This window comes from Scomber japonicus, chromosome 18, assembly GCF_027409825.1.
Source record: "Scomber japonicus isolate fScoJap1 chromosome 18, fScoJap1.pri, whole genome shotgun sequence".
Taxonomy (NCBI): domain Eukaryota; kingdom Metazoa; phylum Chordata; class Actinopteri; order Scombriformes; family Scombridae; genus Scomber; species Scomber japonicus.
Window position 1 is genome coordinate 25,818,552 of NC_070595.1, and position 15,933 is coordinate 25,834,484.

At 38.6% G+C, this 15,933-nt stretch overlaps 1 protein-coding gene across 1 annotated transcript in view; it reads left to right on the forward strand.

Moving 5' to 3' along the window:
• Positions 1 to 8,786: 8,786 nt before the first annotated feature.
• Positions 8,787 to 15,933, forward strand: part of radil2a (Ras association and DIL domains 2a) — a 46,065-nt gene continuing 38,918 nt past the window's right edge. Inside the window, exons 1-4 of the mRNA XM_053338941.1 lie at positions 8,787 to 9,343; positions 10,801 to 11,139; positions 11,988 to 12,223; positions 15,441 to 15,769. Of these exons, the coding sequence (XP_053194916.1) occupies positions 9,216 to 9,343; positions 10,801 to 11,139; positions 11,988 to 12,223; positions 15,441 to 15,769 (1,032 nt within the window). The 5' untranslated portion in view covers positions 8,787 to 9,215. The remainder of the gene's footprint in view (positions 9,344 to 10,800; positions 11,140 to 11,987; positions 12,224 to 15,440; positions 15,770 to 15,933) is intronic.

Here is a 15,933-nt window from a genome sequence, read left to right on the forward strand (position 1 = left end):
AATATATGACTCCAGGTTCTTTTTTAGTGTCACACATGACAGTAACTGCATCTATCAACATTTTAATCTTTTAGTCAGAAAAAAGGATGATGTAATATGTGTGAAATGTTAGTAGTCATTTTTGCTTTTATTTCATTTTCTTATACAAAATGAGCTACGTGCTGCAAGAGAGAGAGAGATAGAAGAGTTAGAATAAAACATTGAAAGGAAGAAAGAAATGAGAACAAGAGCCATACAACTAAGAAGAGGAAATGGACACACTTTTTCAGAGTCATATCCTCTAACTACGTTGACCCCAGGATTAACTGTTGAACTAAATGTGTGCATAAATTTCATTTGGATTAAACTCAAATATCTGATTTTTTTGTTTTTGTTTTTAAAAATGTAAAGATTCCCACTTTACCAAAAGAACGTGTTACACTCAACTTGAAAGTTACCTTTTGGCAAAAGAGGGTGACATATAATTTTTAGAAGAGTAAATCATACAATTTGATTTTATTGAAGGCAAGTTGATGATCTTTAAAAAACAACAACATCACTTTAGACTGGACAAACTGTTATAGTCCAGAGAGTATTTGCCAAAAAAATCTCCCACTTTACCTGAAATTGCCCTATTAGACATTTTATTAAAGTATGTTTTCACCTTTTCAGATTGAGTTTTATTAAAGGGTCATTTCATCCAAAAAACACTCAAAAACATATTTTTCTACCTATTTCTAGTGGTATCTGTGCGGATAGATCTGAGACAGTCTTAGATGTCTGCTAATGCAGTGGACATGTGGTGGGGGGGTTTTTTTCAGTAATTTCTCGTTTCATTTTTTTTTTTTGTTCTTTTTTTTGAGATAAGCAAAAGAAACGAAGGTTTTGCATAAGAGTTTCCTGTATCATACTGTGTGTCTCTCTCTAGTAGCAGCTTCCTCATCCTTTCCTTTTATAACTTTAACACTATATTTCCTTATCTGTGCGCACATCATCAACGGAAGAACTCACTTATGAAAATAATTATAATTATACATTTAATTTGTACCACACTTTTCACTCATAGTGAAACTCAAAATACTATTCAGCTCTTCTGTAGCAGTGGTTTACTCACATTTACACACAATCATGAAAAACTGAACTTATAAACATATAAACCTAATACACACAAAGTATAAGTGAAAGATTATGCTAGTTATTTTTATGTTGTTACCACTGATGTACATTATTATTACCATTCTGCACAAGGTCTGATTAATATGTCAGTGTTTGACCACAGAATAAAATCCTGAGATACTGAAAAAGTCCATTTTCCATTTCAAAGTTATTGTGAGTTTCAGTACAATGTATTGGCCTTAAAAACTATATGATAACCATGTTCTAATTTATGTGCCTAATAATATCAATTAAAATATTGCCTTGTTGTGTTTCTTTAAAATGCTTCAATTTAATATTTAATGGTTATTCCTAACAGGGTAACGTCACTATAACTGTTCATCTATATGCAATACTCTTAAAATCTCTTTTTACAAATGCCCAATGGAAGCTTATTTCACTCAAGAAGTTAAGAGAAGAGAAGTAAAACTCATCTAAGCACAGTTTAAAAGCCTCTTGATTAGCAAATTAGACTACTCAACTATTATTCCTGTCTTTAAACAACCAGAAAACGAATTCTTCTGCAAAACATTGTCTCATGTACATGTAGCAATAAAATCCACCTTGCTCTATTCAGTCCAGTGTTTCCCACACATTCATTCTTTCGTGGCGGCCCGCCACGAAAGAATTACGTCCGCCACGAATAGATTTTTCGGCTTTTGGCTCGCTCGACCTCGCTCATAAAAGCATAATAATGGGACTCTGTCTGTGAATGTAGCTTGTCGTAACAATTCCGGGGCAGTAGGTGGCGGCAATAAAACCAAAGAAGACGCACTTAATTCACCTGGTCGGCCAGAAGAAGAAGAAGATGAAGAAGATAGACATATGTCTTTGCTAGAGGCTATCTGCTGGTGTGTGGTGTGTATCATACAGTCTATGGTGTGTATGAAACAGGAGGAGTTCACGGACGTAAACAAAACAGTCACGTGTCCCACAGATGCACGTGTAGGTCAGGAAGTGACGTGAAAGGGACCGTATATGGTTTGTTCCGTGTCTGTTTCCTTACGTGTTGGACTAAATACATCATGGACATATTGAGGAAAATATTTCGGTTTTATGGAAACGGATTTCATATTTCACCAGAATGGATATTTGGCGAGCTGTACAGAAAGTCCTGAGTCATAAGATGATCGTTGTGGATAAAGAGAAGACTTTGAAGGTATGTAGCATTATAGCTGTTAGCTTACTTTAGCGGAATGGCTGGCCGAGCTAACCGCTAATACTATTACAGCTGTGAGCAACCATATAATTCATGAGTGGTCTTGAATGAATCAGGACAATCTAAGCTTTCTAACAATGTACGGCATGAATATATATGTTTAAGGGTTGGTGTTTAAAACATTCAGAAGAACTTGTCGCTACCTCCCAACTTCCGGTCCGTCCCGTAGGCGGAACAGGGTGTTTTAAGTGTCTGCAGTTCCGGTCCTTCATGTTGGCTGAAACAGACAAGTCACCCTCAAATATGCTGAACACCATGTTGAAGTTTGGCCTGCAGTTAGTCTTCCCTAATGTTTATGTGGCTTTGAGGATGTTCCTTACGTTGCCGGTGACAAACTGTGGGGGGGAGCGATCATTTTCTCATTTGGGGAGAATCAAAAATGAGCTGAGGACCACACCACCAAAAATAGATGCCTTACCTGTGGGAAACACTGATTCAGTACAACCTGAAAATCACCTTGTAGAGATTTGAAACATTCTTGAGATTGGTAATATATCAAAATGCAGTAAAGAAAACAGAAATAACATCTAAAGGGCTCATCTGTTTATAGAGCATATGGAGAGAGTATCTCATAAACACGGTTTCATTATACAGTAAGGTGAATGTAGAAAATTCATAATTCTGGTTTATTTCAACCTGGTCTATTTCCTTTAAAGGATAATTACCGTTTTTTACAACCTGGACCTTATTTCATAAATATTATAGCATAAAATACGATCATTTACTCACCCAGACAACTTTGGTGTCATTTGGAGTCGTTTGGACGAAATTAGGACCTACTAACCTCTCATAGATAACCTCTGATCTGACATCATCTGAAATGACGTCATCCAGGTCAGAGGTGAGTAGGTCAACCTATAGACCCCGGATGTTGATAACATGCCACCACGGGTTCGGAGGGGAATAGCACTAACGTATCATAACTAAATATTGGTGAAATGAACTAGCTTCACGGCAGATAATGTGTTATATAGAGGCTGCGCTTTGGTGCCCTGTGTACACCCATTAGGGATCATCCATATGTTCCCCTGGTCCTATGTTCCCCGCTTTGTAACATAGGGATGATCCTGTCTACAGTTAGCCAGTTAGCTGTGTTAGCCGCTGAGTTAGCCGCCGAGCTAGCAGCGGAGTTAGCCGCGATAGGATAGGACCAGGGGAACATAGGTACGCTCCCCTCACATTATAGGGATATACGCAGCGCAACACTGGAGCTAAGTTCGTCTGAACGACTCCAAATGACACCAAAGTTGTCTAGGTGAGTAAATGATCGTATTTTATGCTAGAAATAAGGTCCAGGTTGTAAAATACGGTAATTATCCTTTAAAGGGCTCGTCTGTTTATAGAGCTTGTGGAGAGAGTGTCTCATAAACACTGTTTAATTATAAGGTGAATGTAGAAAATGGATAATTGTGGTTTATTTCAACCTGATCTATTTCCCTTAAATGTGATGGCTGTGGCTCATCATCATACTAACTTTACACTCTTGTTATACTGATCGGGGTGAACTGCAAACGCCTCCAGCTTTTCCAGATAAACATGATTTGTACATGAATAATTTAAAATGCTTGTCTCTCAGTCTCAAAGTAAACACAAACTAGCCACCTGTCGCAGGCGTCAAGGCTAACTGAGCAGGGATCAACATTCATGTTAATATGGAAAGCTGTATGGAAAGTCCTTGTTTCCCTGAATCTTTATAACAGAGCTGGTTAAAGTTTTACCAATGCGAGTATGATCCTGACTAACACATGGAGAGGATCTGATATGTATCCATGCCATGTTATAATGAGATGGCAAAGTCACATAAGACAAACAGGGTTTTGAAGCTTTTTGTTGTTCACCAGCTGGAGATGCAGTTGACTGACCAATTTACATTTTTAAGATATAAACATCTTAAAAAGGGACAAATACATCTGATTGACAAGAGCCGTGACACTGTTAACATGTATGTAAATGACTGGGCTAAAAATGGAGCAATGATTTATCGGATGATTAATGTGTTTCACAGCATTAGATCTCGGTTCCTGTTTTCAAATCTCGAAACTTGCTTGGAAAACATAACAACCCTCAAATATTTGCTAAACAACTTTTTAAACTGTATTTTTGTTCTTGAATATGCCCGACATATAGACTTAATAAAATTCTACTTTATAAAGTCCTGAGGAAGTCTGTAGAGAAGTGTTTTATCATGACGAACATTATATATGTAATTAATTGGCTGCACTGTGATTTTATGATAATTTCCTGCACTAAAAATATTGATTATTTACTTTTAGACACTGTTTTTCACACTTCTGCAGTGGTTATAATGTATTGCACAGGAGTGCTGATATTCTGCCAGTCCACATTTAATGCATTAGTTGTCTTTTCTCAATAACATTTCAACATCCTAGGAAAAACAAGCACATTTGAGGTATGACTTCTTGGCAGAAGTAGTTAATGAAGCACTTCCCCTTTACTGTATGTGGCAGAAATACTGAATGAATCTGAGGGACAAAGTGCCATACTCAATCATAACATATTTATGTCCTATTTTCTTCCTATATAAAAACACCAAAATATCTCCTCATGCTACACCTATGTGCTTTGGTTCAATTTACAGTAACAAGATAATAGTAACGATGACACTGCATTTATTAATATAGGATGAAAATGTGCAGTCTTATCAAAGCATGAATGTAATCGTGCATGCAGGGTATGAAAACAACCCCTCCCTTCCTCTTTTACTGTATTTTTCTTCATTATTCTTTATCTCAGTCAGGGTGCATAAGGTCAATAACATCATACTTATGAGAAATAACTAACTAGAGAGGATGAATAGTAAGCTGCAGTGTCAGAGCCAGAGAGCATAAACAGGCAGTTCGCAGAAAAGTCTAAAGATGCATGTCTGACCTGAATCGCTTCGTCTCTAAACCGCTCGCTGTGCACAGCAGCTGCAGGTGGAGCTCACTCACATCCGCCTGTTGCTCAATACCACAGCACTACAAACGCTGTGTGTGTGTGTGTGTGTGTGTGTGTGTGTGTGTGTGTGTGTGTGTGTGTGTGTGTGTGTGTGTGTGAGAGAAAGAGAGAGAGAGAGAGAGTGAGTTTGAAGTGCAGGTGTTACTTGTGGTCAACATGAATTAACTTACCATTAATGACATGTAGCTTATTTGAAAGTACTAGAAGACTCCCTTTCAATGTAGTCAGTAATAATACTTCATTACAAGCTAGAGTAAAACTAATGCTGTTAACTCTTTTTTTAATTTTTGGGAAATGAAAGGCATTACACAACAACCAGTAACTGCAACAATCAGATTAAATGTTGCGGGAAAAAGAAAATATGTCAAGTCTTCTGTGCCTCGGTATTTTATGTTACAAAATACATGATGTGTTCACAAGATAAATTCACACAGAGTATATCTGTATGTTGCATATGTACTTTTGACAGTTGATTGTGCAATATGCATTTTACTAATTCCACATTAATGCAATACACGTTTTTAACATGTCATTGTAAATGTCAGGGGAAGTATTTCAGAAGATAACATTCACATCTGGTGCTTTCCAGGAGCTAGTGTGAAACTGTGCATCACATAGCTTTAATGTTCCTGTCAATGTGGTGAGACGCTTTGTTGCAGTTCGACTTTTCTACCACTAGATGGAGCACTAGACAGTCACATGAACAAATGAGCCTCAGCTGGGATGAAGCTTCAGATCCACAATATAAATGTGTTTTTCTCCCTTTAACTTAATGTGAATTGATTGTTCTATTTTCATGCAGGAATTTATACATATATGATATTCTTTATTTCTGTAGACTTTGCACTTTTAATTTTTGACAGTGCAGATAAAAATGATCACTACAATCAAAATACATTTTCAAATTACTGATAGTCTCTACCTCCAAAAAGGCTTAAAATGCTTTTATTTTTAAAAATAGTGAGAAAATATTTGACTAGTTTAATTTGCATTTTGATTTGTATCAAAATGATACACATTATAGAGAAGACTAGGATACATATCTGTTATGGGTTAGGGTTATGGCTCCGTAGACCTAGGCACTGATTATATACGTTATTTATTTTTTGGAATTTGACACATGCTTTGCTAAAATTTAAATTGAAAAAAGAACACAAAACACCTTTCCATTAGTTATATTTCTATTAGATTTTATAGTAGCTAGTTGGAGCTGATTGGAGACAGTTTCAATTGAGATTTTCATTCTCTGCCACAGAAGTAAAGACACACCTTGGCTTCATATTTCTCCTACATCACCATTTCTAATATATTCCTCCTTAACTACTGCACCTGTTAACACTGCAGTTGCGTGACTTGTTTTCCTTCACCTTCTCTTACTTTAATGATAGTCTAATCTTTTTTGGTAATGAGGTACAACCAAAAATAACTTAAATCCGCCTTAACGTCTTTTACTATTAATACTATCACGTTTCCGTTACAGTACCAATCATTTCCTGTCTTGTTTCTGGCTGTTTTTTGTCAACACTCTCAATATTACTCTCACAGGGGCTGAACTAATCCTCACTTAAGCCTTGTCACTCATCCTTCAGAGTACAGTAGGCCAACATGACATTGGCACCATTGATCACTGTTGTATGTAGGCTCAGGTGAACATTGTATAACTAAACGTTAAAGCCTGAAAGCCTCTAAGCTAAATCATGATTTATTCATATAAGCACTGAAATTAATGTCTGACCACAATGTCTTTCATTTTGGTTATAGGGACAAACACAAAGAAATGTGTACTCATGGATTTTGGACTCTGTGTTTTTGTTCTTTTGGTTTCCTGTGTTGCAATTCTGTTTTCAGTCTTTCTGGTCATGTGGTTTTGTTGGTTCATATATGATTTGGGTTGTGTTTTTAAAGGACCACTGAGGTTTTCCACATTGACTCTTATTGGAATCGAGTGCTCAAGTAAATAACATGACTAGTGTTACTATGTTATTCAAAGCTGCAGTTGTGTTTAAGTTTGATTTGTGTTGTTTTTTTGCAAGTCGCTCGGTTTAAAAGGCAGATAATTCATGCTTTATATGCTTAAGTTTATTTTGCTGTGTGCTCGTTGGGTTCATCTGAGTTCTGGGACAATTTGTGCACAGTTATATTGTGTTAATTGGTTTTCTCTTTGCTCTGTGTTTCCATTCTGTTAATGGGCTCCACACCTGCCCTGCGTCTACCCTTGTTATCCCCGCCTTGCTCCCTCATTAGTTCAGTTTCTATTATAGCTCTGGTTTCCAGTTCAGTCCTGTTGAGTCATTTGTTAAGTTTTGTCCTTTGTCCTTGTTTCTTAGTTGGTGAATAATTATATTCTTCAGTTCCTTGTGCTGTCTGTGTTCTATATTTGGATCCACTTTGTGTTTGTTTTACTGCACATTTACTGTCTTTGGTGAGTCTTAGCATCCCGATCAACCTTGTTGTCACATATAATATCTTGCAAGCAAATGTACAATTAGCAGCAAATTGGTTTATTTTTCACACAGAAGTTGTAGGAGACCAAAAAAAGCTCAGTAAATATTGCAGTTACATTCCTCAGGTGGACTTAAACTCAGCTCAAGTGGGATGATGCCACTGTTCTGTATCTGATGGATGTGTGAGTTGGCAATCTCTTTGTCTCACACTGGTTGAAAATAGATTTATCCTACGTACTAGGTGCTTAATGAGTTTATTCTACTTGTAAGACAATTAAGTCGATCTGTAAAAGCACCTCAATTCACCTTCACCTTCTTTACCCCTCCAACTTCGTCACTGGCCAGAGTAACAACACATCTTGCAGCTGCGGCCCAAAGACACAGGGAACCATATTTCCATACCTTATTACACTCAAAATTTTAAGGAGAAAATACTCTGTGTGTGTGTGTGTACCAGTACATCTATCATTGTGAGGACTACTAGAATTTTTGGGATTGTGGGGACATTGTGGCTTGTAATAATGACTTAGTATCTCAAAATACTGACTTAGTAACTCAAAATAATGACTTAGTAACTCAAAATAATGACTTAGTAACTCAAAATAATGACCTAGTATCTCAAAATAATGACTTGGTAACTCAAAATATTGATATAGTATCTCAAAATATAGATATAGTATCTCAAAATAATGTCAGTAACTCAAAATAATGACTTAGTATAGACACTAATTCATTATTTTGAGGTCTCAAAATATCACATCACATTGGTGAAACTGGGCGTCGATAGGTGTGACATTAAGTTGTGACGGTTAATAATAGAATGTCCTCACAACGATCTAGAACGTGTGTGTGCTTGTGTGTGTGTGTGTGTGTGTGTGTGTGTGTGTGTGTTTGTGTGCGCGCGTGAATCATACGTCCCGCCTCTGCGTGGTGACGTATGCCGTAGTATGTGTGGAGCACTGCAGCAGGTTGCTCTTCATTCAGTCCGCTGCTCGCTCCCCGGCGGAGTTAACGGAACTTTACACTGTCACTATGGACCGGACCTTTTTCCAATCACCTCCAGCCAAACACGGACAAACTGTGTGTGAAAATATCTCCACGTCTTCTTCTTCTTTTTCATATTCTGCTTATTTTTCCCGGTTTGGATTTTACCTTCAAGAAAAGTTGGGATTTTGAAGTTACCGGCGCTCTTTTTGTTTTTTTCTTGCTAACGTTATGTTGGGAATATAACGTTATCTTGTCTACTAACATATAATAACAGCTTATATCTAATGGATGCAAATGCAGTACACTGTTGGAATATATATTTTTTAATTCCTCACTTTTTCTTTTGAGGTGGAACAAAAGTTATTTGTTGTGTTTGTTTGTTTTGTTTTAAGTGGTGGATAATGCAATTTTCTTGTCATCGCGACTGTTTCAGTAGTTTTGTCGTGTTTTACGTGAACTGAAAACTTTCAAATATGATTTCGGAGGAGAGAAGCAGCCACGTAAATAAACAAGCCCTGAACTTCCCTGTGGGTTTACTGATCCGCTCTCCAAAGAAGCGCCTGGCCAAGCTGGGAAGGAAACCCAGCAATGGATCTGTCCAGTAAGTCTGTAAAAATTCACTTTTTAAAGGACTGCTTCACCATTTTTCCAACCTTAAAACAACAATCAGGAGCCCATAAAGATACTGAAGCATATTTTTCTTGCTGTAATCATACAATATCCCTTTATAATGCACTTATAATCTAAGTGATGGGGTATAACATCCATAAAATGTACTTAAAAGTTCATCTGAAGCTAATATGAAGCTTCAGGCTGTCCAAATGAGTCAAATCAAGTAGATATATTTCAACATTAAAGTCCTTTTAGTGTCAAAGTCCCCATTTTCCACTGCAGCTTAACAGGGAAACACACTGTAATGTTATATGCAGACATTATGACATTTTAGGTGTTGATTAATATCCAGTATGTATCAGTTCTTCTCCTATGAAGACACACTTTGCATTATTACAACTGCATTTTACTATATTGTCATTTACAATTGCTGTAAGTGGAAGTTTATATACCTACTTCCACTTGTAGCAAGGCTTCCTCACAACAGGCGTTACACTAGTTGATAAATACAATCAATAAACACTTAAAAACTACATTATAGTGTGTTATAAACCGGTTAATAGATGTTTATATACTGCTAATTAATGCTAAGTTGTGAGGTTTTAAAATATAGCTGCACATTCATTCAAGTAGCTGTCATTATGTGCACCATAAATGCAACAAATGGAGAAGTATTTAGAGGAAAATATATTGTTTATCTTCAACCACATTCCTGCTAACTCACTACTGTTGCAGTCACATCCTTTATTTTGTATTTCACTGCTTGTACGTCTGTATCCACTTCCCGAAGGGAAAACCTAACTAAACACAGTTCATCCACCAGGAAAACTATGTATAATATAAATATTTAGTGCTTAAATTCACATTTTTATGAAGTATGAAAACAAGTTGAGATTACAAATGTTATAGGAGAGAGCTATTATATATAAATGAGTGAAAAGTAGAGCTGCGATAATGAGTTGATTAGGCAGTCGATCGACCAACAAATAACAAATGACAATTGAATAAATGCTTCAATCTGTTTTTTAGACAGTTTGACGACAAATCAAGACATTTGATAACCTCATCTCAGGCTGCAGGAAACTGTAATGGACATTTTTGACAGTGTTCTGATGTTGTGTAGATAAATGAATCTATGTATTGTCGAAGAAACAATAAGCAGATGAATCGATAGTGAAAATAAGCCAGTTGCAGTCTCTTCTGAAAAGCTTATCATGGTGTAAAGTGGCTGTGATGCTTTATGATTAGTGTAGCGGTCATAGCTTACACTGATCTTACATGAATCAGTTTACACAGTCAGATATCTGTGGTTGAGAGTTTGACCCCTGTGAGTGTTCAGGATCCGCACAGATGATTCCCACATAAGCAGAACGGCTGATTCTTTTATTGTGTGGCGTTGCAACGTGTGACATTATCTCACCATCTTTCCCCTCTGATCCCTCTCAGGTCCAACAACTCGGACAGCACAGTCCGCTCCGCAGAGAGCACGGGTGTCCGGCAGCCAGCCAAGAGCAAAATCCGCCGGCACAACAACAGACTTTCAACTGTTTTCAACTACAGCCCCAACCTGCGGGACAGCGGACGACGCGGCCAGACGATGGGCAGCGGGACGTTGGCCGGAGACCTCCAGGCTGCAGACGACCCGGCCGAGCTGTCCAGCCAAATGTCTGTCCCCGGCATCCTGAAGATCTTTGGCAGTGACATCTGCCATGGGACCAACTACAAGAGCGTGCTGGCCACCACGCAGTCCAATGCAAAGGAGCTGGTGAAGGAGGCATTGGACAGGTGCGGGGTTTCATGTGATTTATATGTGTACTAGATTTTAAATTTAAGATGAAGCTGAAATATGTTTGCTTCTCAAAGTCAGAAGAGATATTTCAGCCTCAGTTTTTGCTGCAGGACTTACATCTGGAAAAACTCCACTGAGGATTGATCAGCTCTGATGATGTGACTCATCGCCTCTCACAACTCCTAAAATGTGTCCTGCATGTTAAATAAACTGCACAACACATGTCTTATATTTCCTCAGCTGCATTCAGAGCTTGATTTAAAAAACAAGATTTGATATTTGTTGCAGCCATGCTAGCAGCTTTGTGAGGGTTTTGTGTTCAAAGCAAATATCAGCATGCTCTCATATTCAGTAACAATGCTGGATTGCTGAAGTTTAGCAATAGGGCTGAAACTATGAATCGATTAACTGATCAACAAATGATTATTATTAAAAAAAAGAGCCATACGATTCCTTGTTCCAGCTTCTTATGCGTGTGGATTTGTTGCTTTTTTTCGTCTTATGAGATAGTGAAAGGAAAAAGAGCCATTTGAGGACAGACATTTGTATTCTTTTACATTTTATAGACTATAGATTAATGCAGTATAAGTGAAAACGTTGACCTGCTGTGTGACATTAGAGAAAAAGGTCAGGGGATCATCAATATCAGCAGGATTTATCCTCTGAGAAACATCAATATCTGTAGAAAATATAATGTGAATAGTTCAACATCCAGTAGATATTTCAGTCTAGACTAACACTGCCTATCCCTGCTGCTGGCGAGGATAAGAGAAGTCAAATCTGACCTCCAGCTTCTTGCATCAATAGTTTCACAGTCTTAATTTCTACTTTTTTTATTGTTTAGGTACTGCCTGGAAAAAGAAGACCCCAACGACTACGTGTTATGTGACGTGATCGGTCAGACGGGCGCGGACAACCAATGGAAGAGAGAGTGTTTCCGCGTGGTGGGAGACAACGAGAAACCCCTCATGCTGCAGTCGCTTTGGAAACCCAAGGAAGGCTTCTCCAGACGCTTCGAAATCCAGATGCGAGCGAGCATCGAGGAGCAAAGTTTAAAAGACAGAGACACAGTCACAGCAGGTACACAGGTGGAAAAAAAAAAAAGGATCCAAGACTCCTTCAAAAGCACACATCTAAGCATATTCAGTGACGTAGACATAACTCAGTGACCCTAACATCCTTACGCCTGGGTAATCAATCACTCAGTCTCTCTTGTGGTGGCATGTGGAGCCTTTATCCTTGCCTCTTATTGCAGCCTAACAGCCTTCATTGTCCGGCTTATCACCGGCTAGAACAGGGGAGACGGCGGGCATGTGAGAGAGGTCAAGAGGAAACAAAAAGCTGCAGTGAGGGATAGAGGAGGTCAGAGCGGCCCCTTCTCTTATCTTTGTTTTATTGCAAGGGCCCATCAGGGCCCCGTGAAGCTTGGAGGCACTGGGCAGCTCTTCCCAGCGGGCCTGTAGCTGCCAGAATGTGGCCGCTGGCTGCTGTGTTATTCTTTCTATCAGAGCTCACTTCCTGCACGCTGTAGAGACCCTGCAGCCCTGTTGACTTTGGCACAAGTGTTGTTGTGGTTCTCATCTGCATTAAACCAGTTTATTGCTCTGCTGATAGCGGCCTTTTAATTAACCTCGCTGTGTTTGTGTCTTGTGCTGCTGACATGTTAGACATTCCTCCTGATCGCAGCCACTTAAAAGTAACATAAAACCATAAAATCTGACGTCTGTTTAGTTGTTTTTGAGAGGTAACTGTGTTTAACTAGAGATAGAGTGAGAATTTAATTACTAAAATGTATCAGCAGGTATTCTACATATAGTAATCCATCAGTTTTATATAATTTATCTGCTGCTTTTTATACATCCAGTATAAAAGCAGTCCCAATTTAGCAGATGCTCTCTCCAAAATGTTCTCCTTTTGCAGAGTATGCAATGATCAGCAGATGTTTTAAGTGTCTAAAATATTAATTCTGATCATTGTTGTTGATATGCAAAGTCTGATTTTGGCATGTCAGCTTCTGTAGCTCAACCAAAACCCCCCCGAAAATGGCTTCTTATTAGTTTGTGTGTGAGTTTGAAAGGAAAAGTGACATATTGGTTAAAGATAGATGAGAGTATTGATCCTATTCTCATGTCTGTTGTCTCATGCATCTTAGCTTAGCACATAGACTGGACTCTCTTCTTTTAATGTCTACAAAAACTGAACCAGGAAACTAAACTAGAAAACCAATTAGTCGAGGAGTCATTCAATCCATTAAACTGTGACAATAGTGAAAAGAGCTGTTTTAATTTCTCAGAGTCAAAGGTGATGCCTTCATATGTCTTATTTTGTCTGACCAAGAGTCTAAAACCAAAAGATATAAACTTTACTGTCATGTATGACAAATAAAAAAACATAAAATCTTCATACTTCAGCAGCTGAAAGCAGAAACTGTTTTGGATATTTGTTTAAAAAAGTACAAAAATGATTATTTGTTTATCAAAAAAGTTGCAGGTTCATTTTCTTAACTTAATCGTCTCATTTTTTCAGCTCCTTTATAAACGCTATTTGTTGAACTATTTCTTTTTTGCAAGCAGTGGAGACTCCATACTGGTCCTGGCCACAAAAAAAAAAAAAAAAATCAAAAAATAGTCCCACACACATTAACTAGAGTGATATCAATGTTCTCATTTCACTCTGGTCCAGAAAGAGAACAATAGAGAGTAACTAAGGTTAATGGTCCTATAAAGTCACACGAAGGTCTTGGTGTTGATTTTTTAGAAACAGTTTACATTTCGTTGCACGGATACGATCAAATTTGAGGATTTTAATGCAGTAATCAATATTTCTCATCTGAAAAACATCTTTAAAAGCCTCAGTTGTCATCATGGTTTCCCTCCTCTCTGTGTGTGTGTGTGTGTATGTGATCCACCCTTCTCCCCTCTCTGACCCAGGTTGGGGGGAGGTGGGGTGTGGGGGTTGGGTGTTGGGAGGGCTGCCCCACTCTACCTCCTTGGGTGTTTTAGGCACAGAGCCCAGTCTGTCACACTGGGGGTGAACAATGTGGAAAACACCCATTTCCACAGCTGATAAGAGCGGCCGAGCGGCGGGTGTGAAGCCGGGCTCTCTGGACATTCCATGGTGCTTAATGGGTTCAAATGAGCTGAATAGTGTTTGTGTTACGTCAGGGGCCGACAGAGCGGCTGCTGCTATCAGACAGAGGTGGCCACATCTCACTTTCCCCCCACCCCCCCCCCTGCACATTTCCTCTCTTTCCTCCGGTTATGTTTCGTTTGAGTCGGTGCCAGCGCAGCGAGCCGTTATGTTGGAGTTTGATTGATCGGAGTGATTTATCAGGGGGGAGTTTTTGGTCATTGTTGATTATTTTTTTTGGGTTATGCATTGAGCGTTGAGCTAAATATGTTTTCCTTTTAAAAGCTGAATTTCAACAATAATCTATAGAAATCTTTATTTTTTATTTTGTCTACATGTTTGGGTAGTTTTGAGGTCACAGGCGGCTTATCATGAGTAGAGCTGCAAGCATCAATCATTTATCTGATTCCTTTAGAGCTGCAGCTAACAGTTATTCTCATTATTGATTCATTTGCTGGTTACTTTCTCGATGAATTAATTCGTTATTTGGTCTAGAAAATGGTGAAAAAGTTTCTTGAAGCCCAAGATGGCATCCTCTTTATTAATCCTGACCAACTGTCATCAACCCAAAGACATTTATGTTACTGTCACAGAGTCTAAAGAAACTGCCAAGAAGCTGCAGTTAAATAATTTGATGTTTTTCTCTTAAAAAAGAACTCAAAATGAGCAAAAATAGTTGTCAATTAATTTAAAAGCTGGCAGGTAATCGATTGTTGCAGCTCTTCATTAATTAAACAACAGAGAATTCATCTGCAGCTATTTTAAGGATAAAATGTTAAAAGAAATTTCTGGTTTCTGGTTTGAGCTTCTCGAATGTGAGGATTTGCTGCTTGGGACATTTGAAGACGTCTCCGTGGACTCTAAGAAATTATAATGATCTCTGCAATTAACCAAAGAGTCAAAGGTTACTTCTTCAGATGTCTCGCTTTGTTTGACTAACTTTCCAAAACCCAAAAATGCTCTGTTAGTTGTTACATATAAGAAAGAAAAGCATAAAAGACGGCAAAATCTTTGGTATCGTCTCCTTAAATTAGCATTCAGTTTCTTTTTAAATAGTTGCCAATCACTTATCTGTGGACTAATAGTCACAGCTCTAACGTACAGCACAGATTGGCTTCAGGCAGTTCTCGTTACGTTGCTTTAACACGCTGTAATCTTTTCAATCCAGGCATCAACGCTCAGGCCCGTAAGCTGCAGAAGGGCCGCTCCAGAGTGACCTCGCTGTTCGTGGACGGCAGCGTGGAGGACGTGGACGGGCTCGGGATCTGGAGAAGCCTGAGTGAGATGGATCTGTCTGCGATGGGGAAGGAGGCCAGCCGGGCCCAGCAGGGCGCTCTCAGGGAGGATCCAGAGGCCGAGGCCGACAAGGAGGTCCTGAGGCTCGGCATGGAGAAGGAGGAGACGGAAAGTAGTGATGACAACACCACCCAGTACTCCATTCACCCGCCCTTCGACTTCCCTTACTTCCTCCTGCTGCAGGGCTACAACCACAGACAGGTCAGTGATCAGATAATGAACTTTATCATTGATGTATAATTGTCAGATTAATTGTTAAACCTCGTTATCATGACCTTAAACAGATAAGTAGGGCTGTGTCTAATCATCAGTTTCCTATCAGTTAATCTGATGATTAAGTGATGATTAACTCCATAAGTCAATGA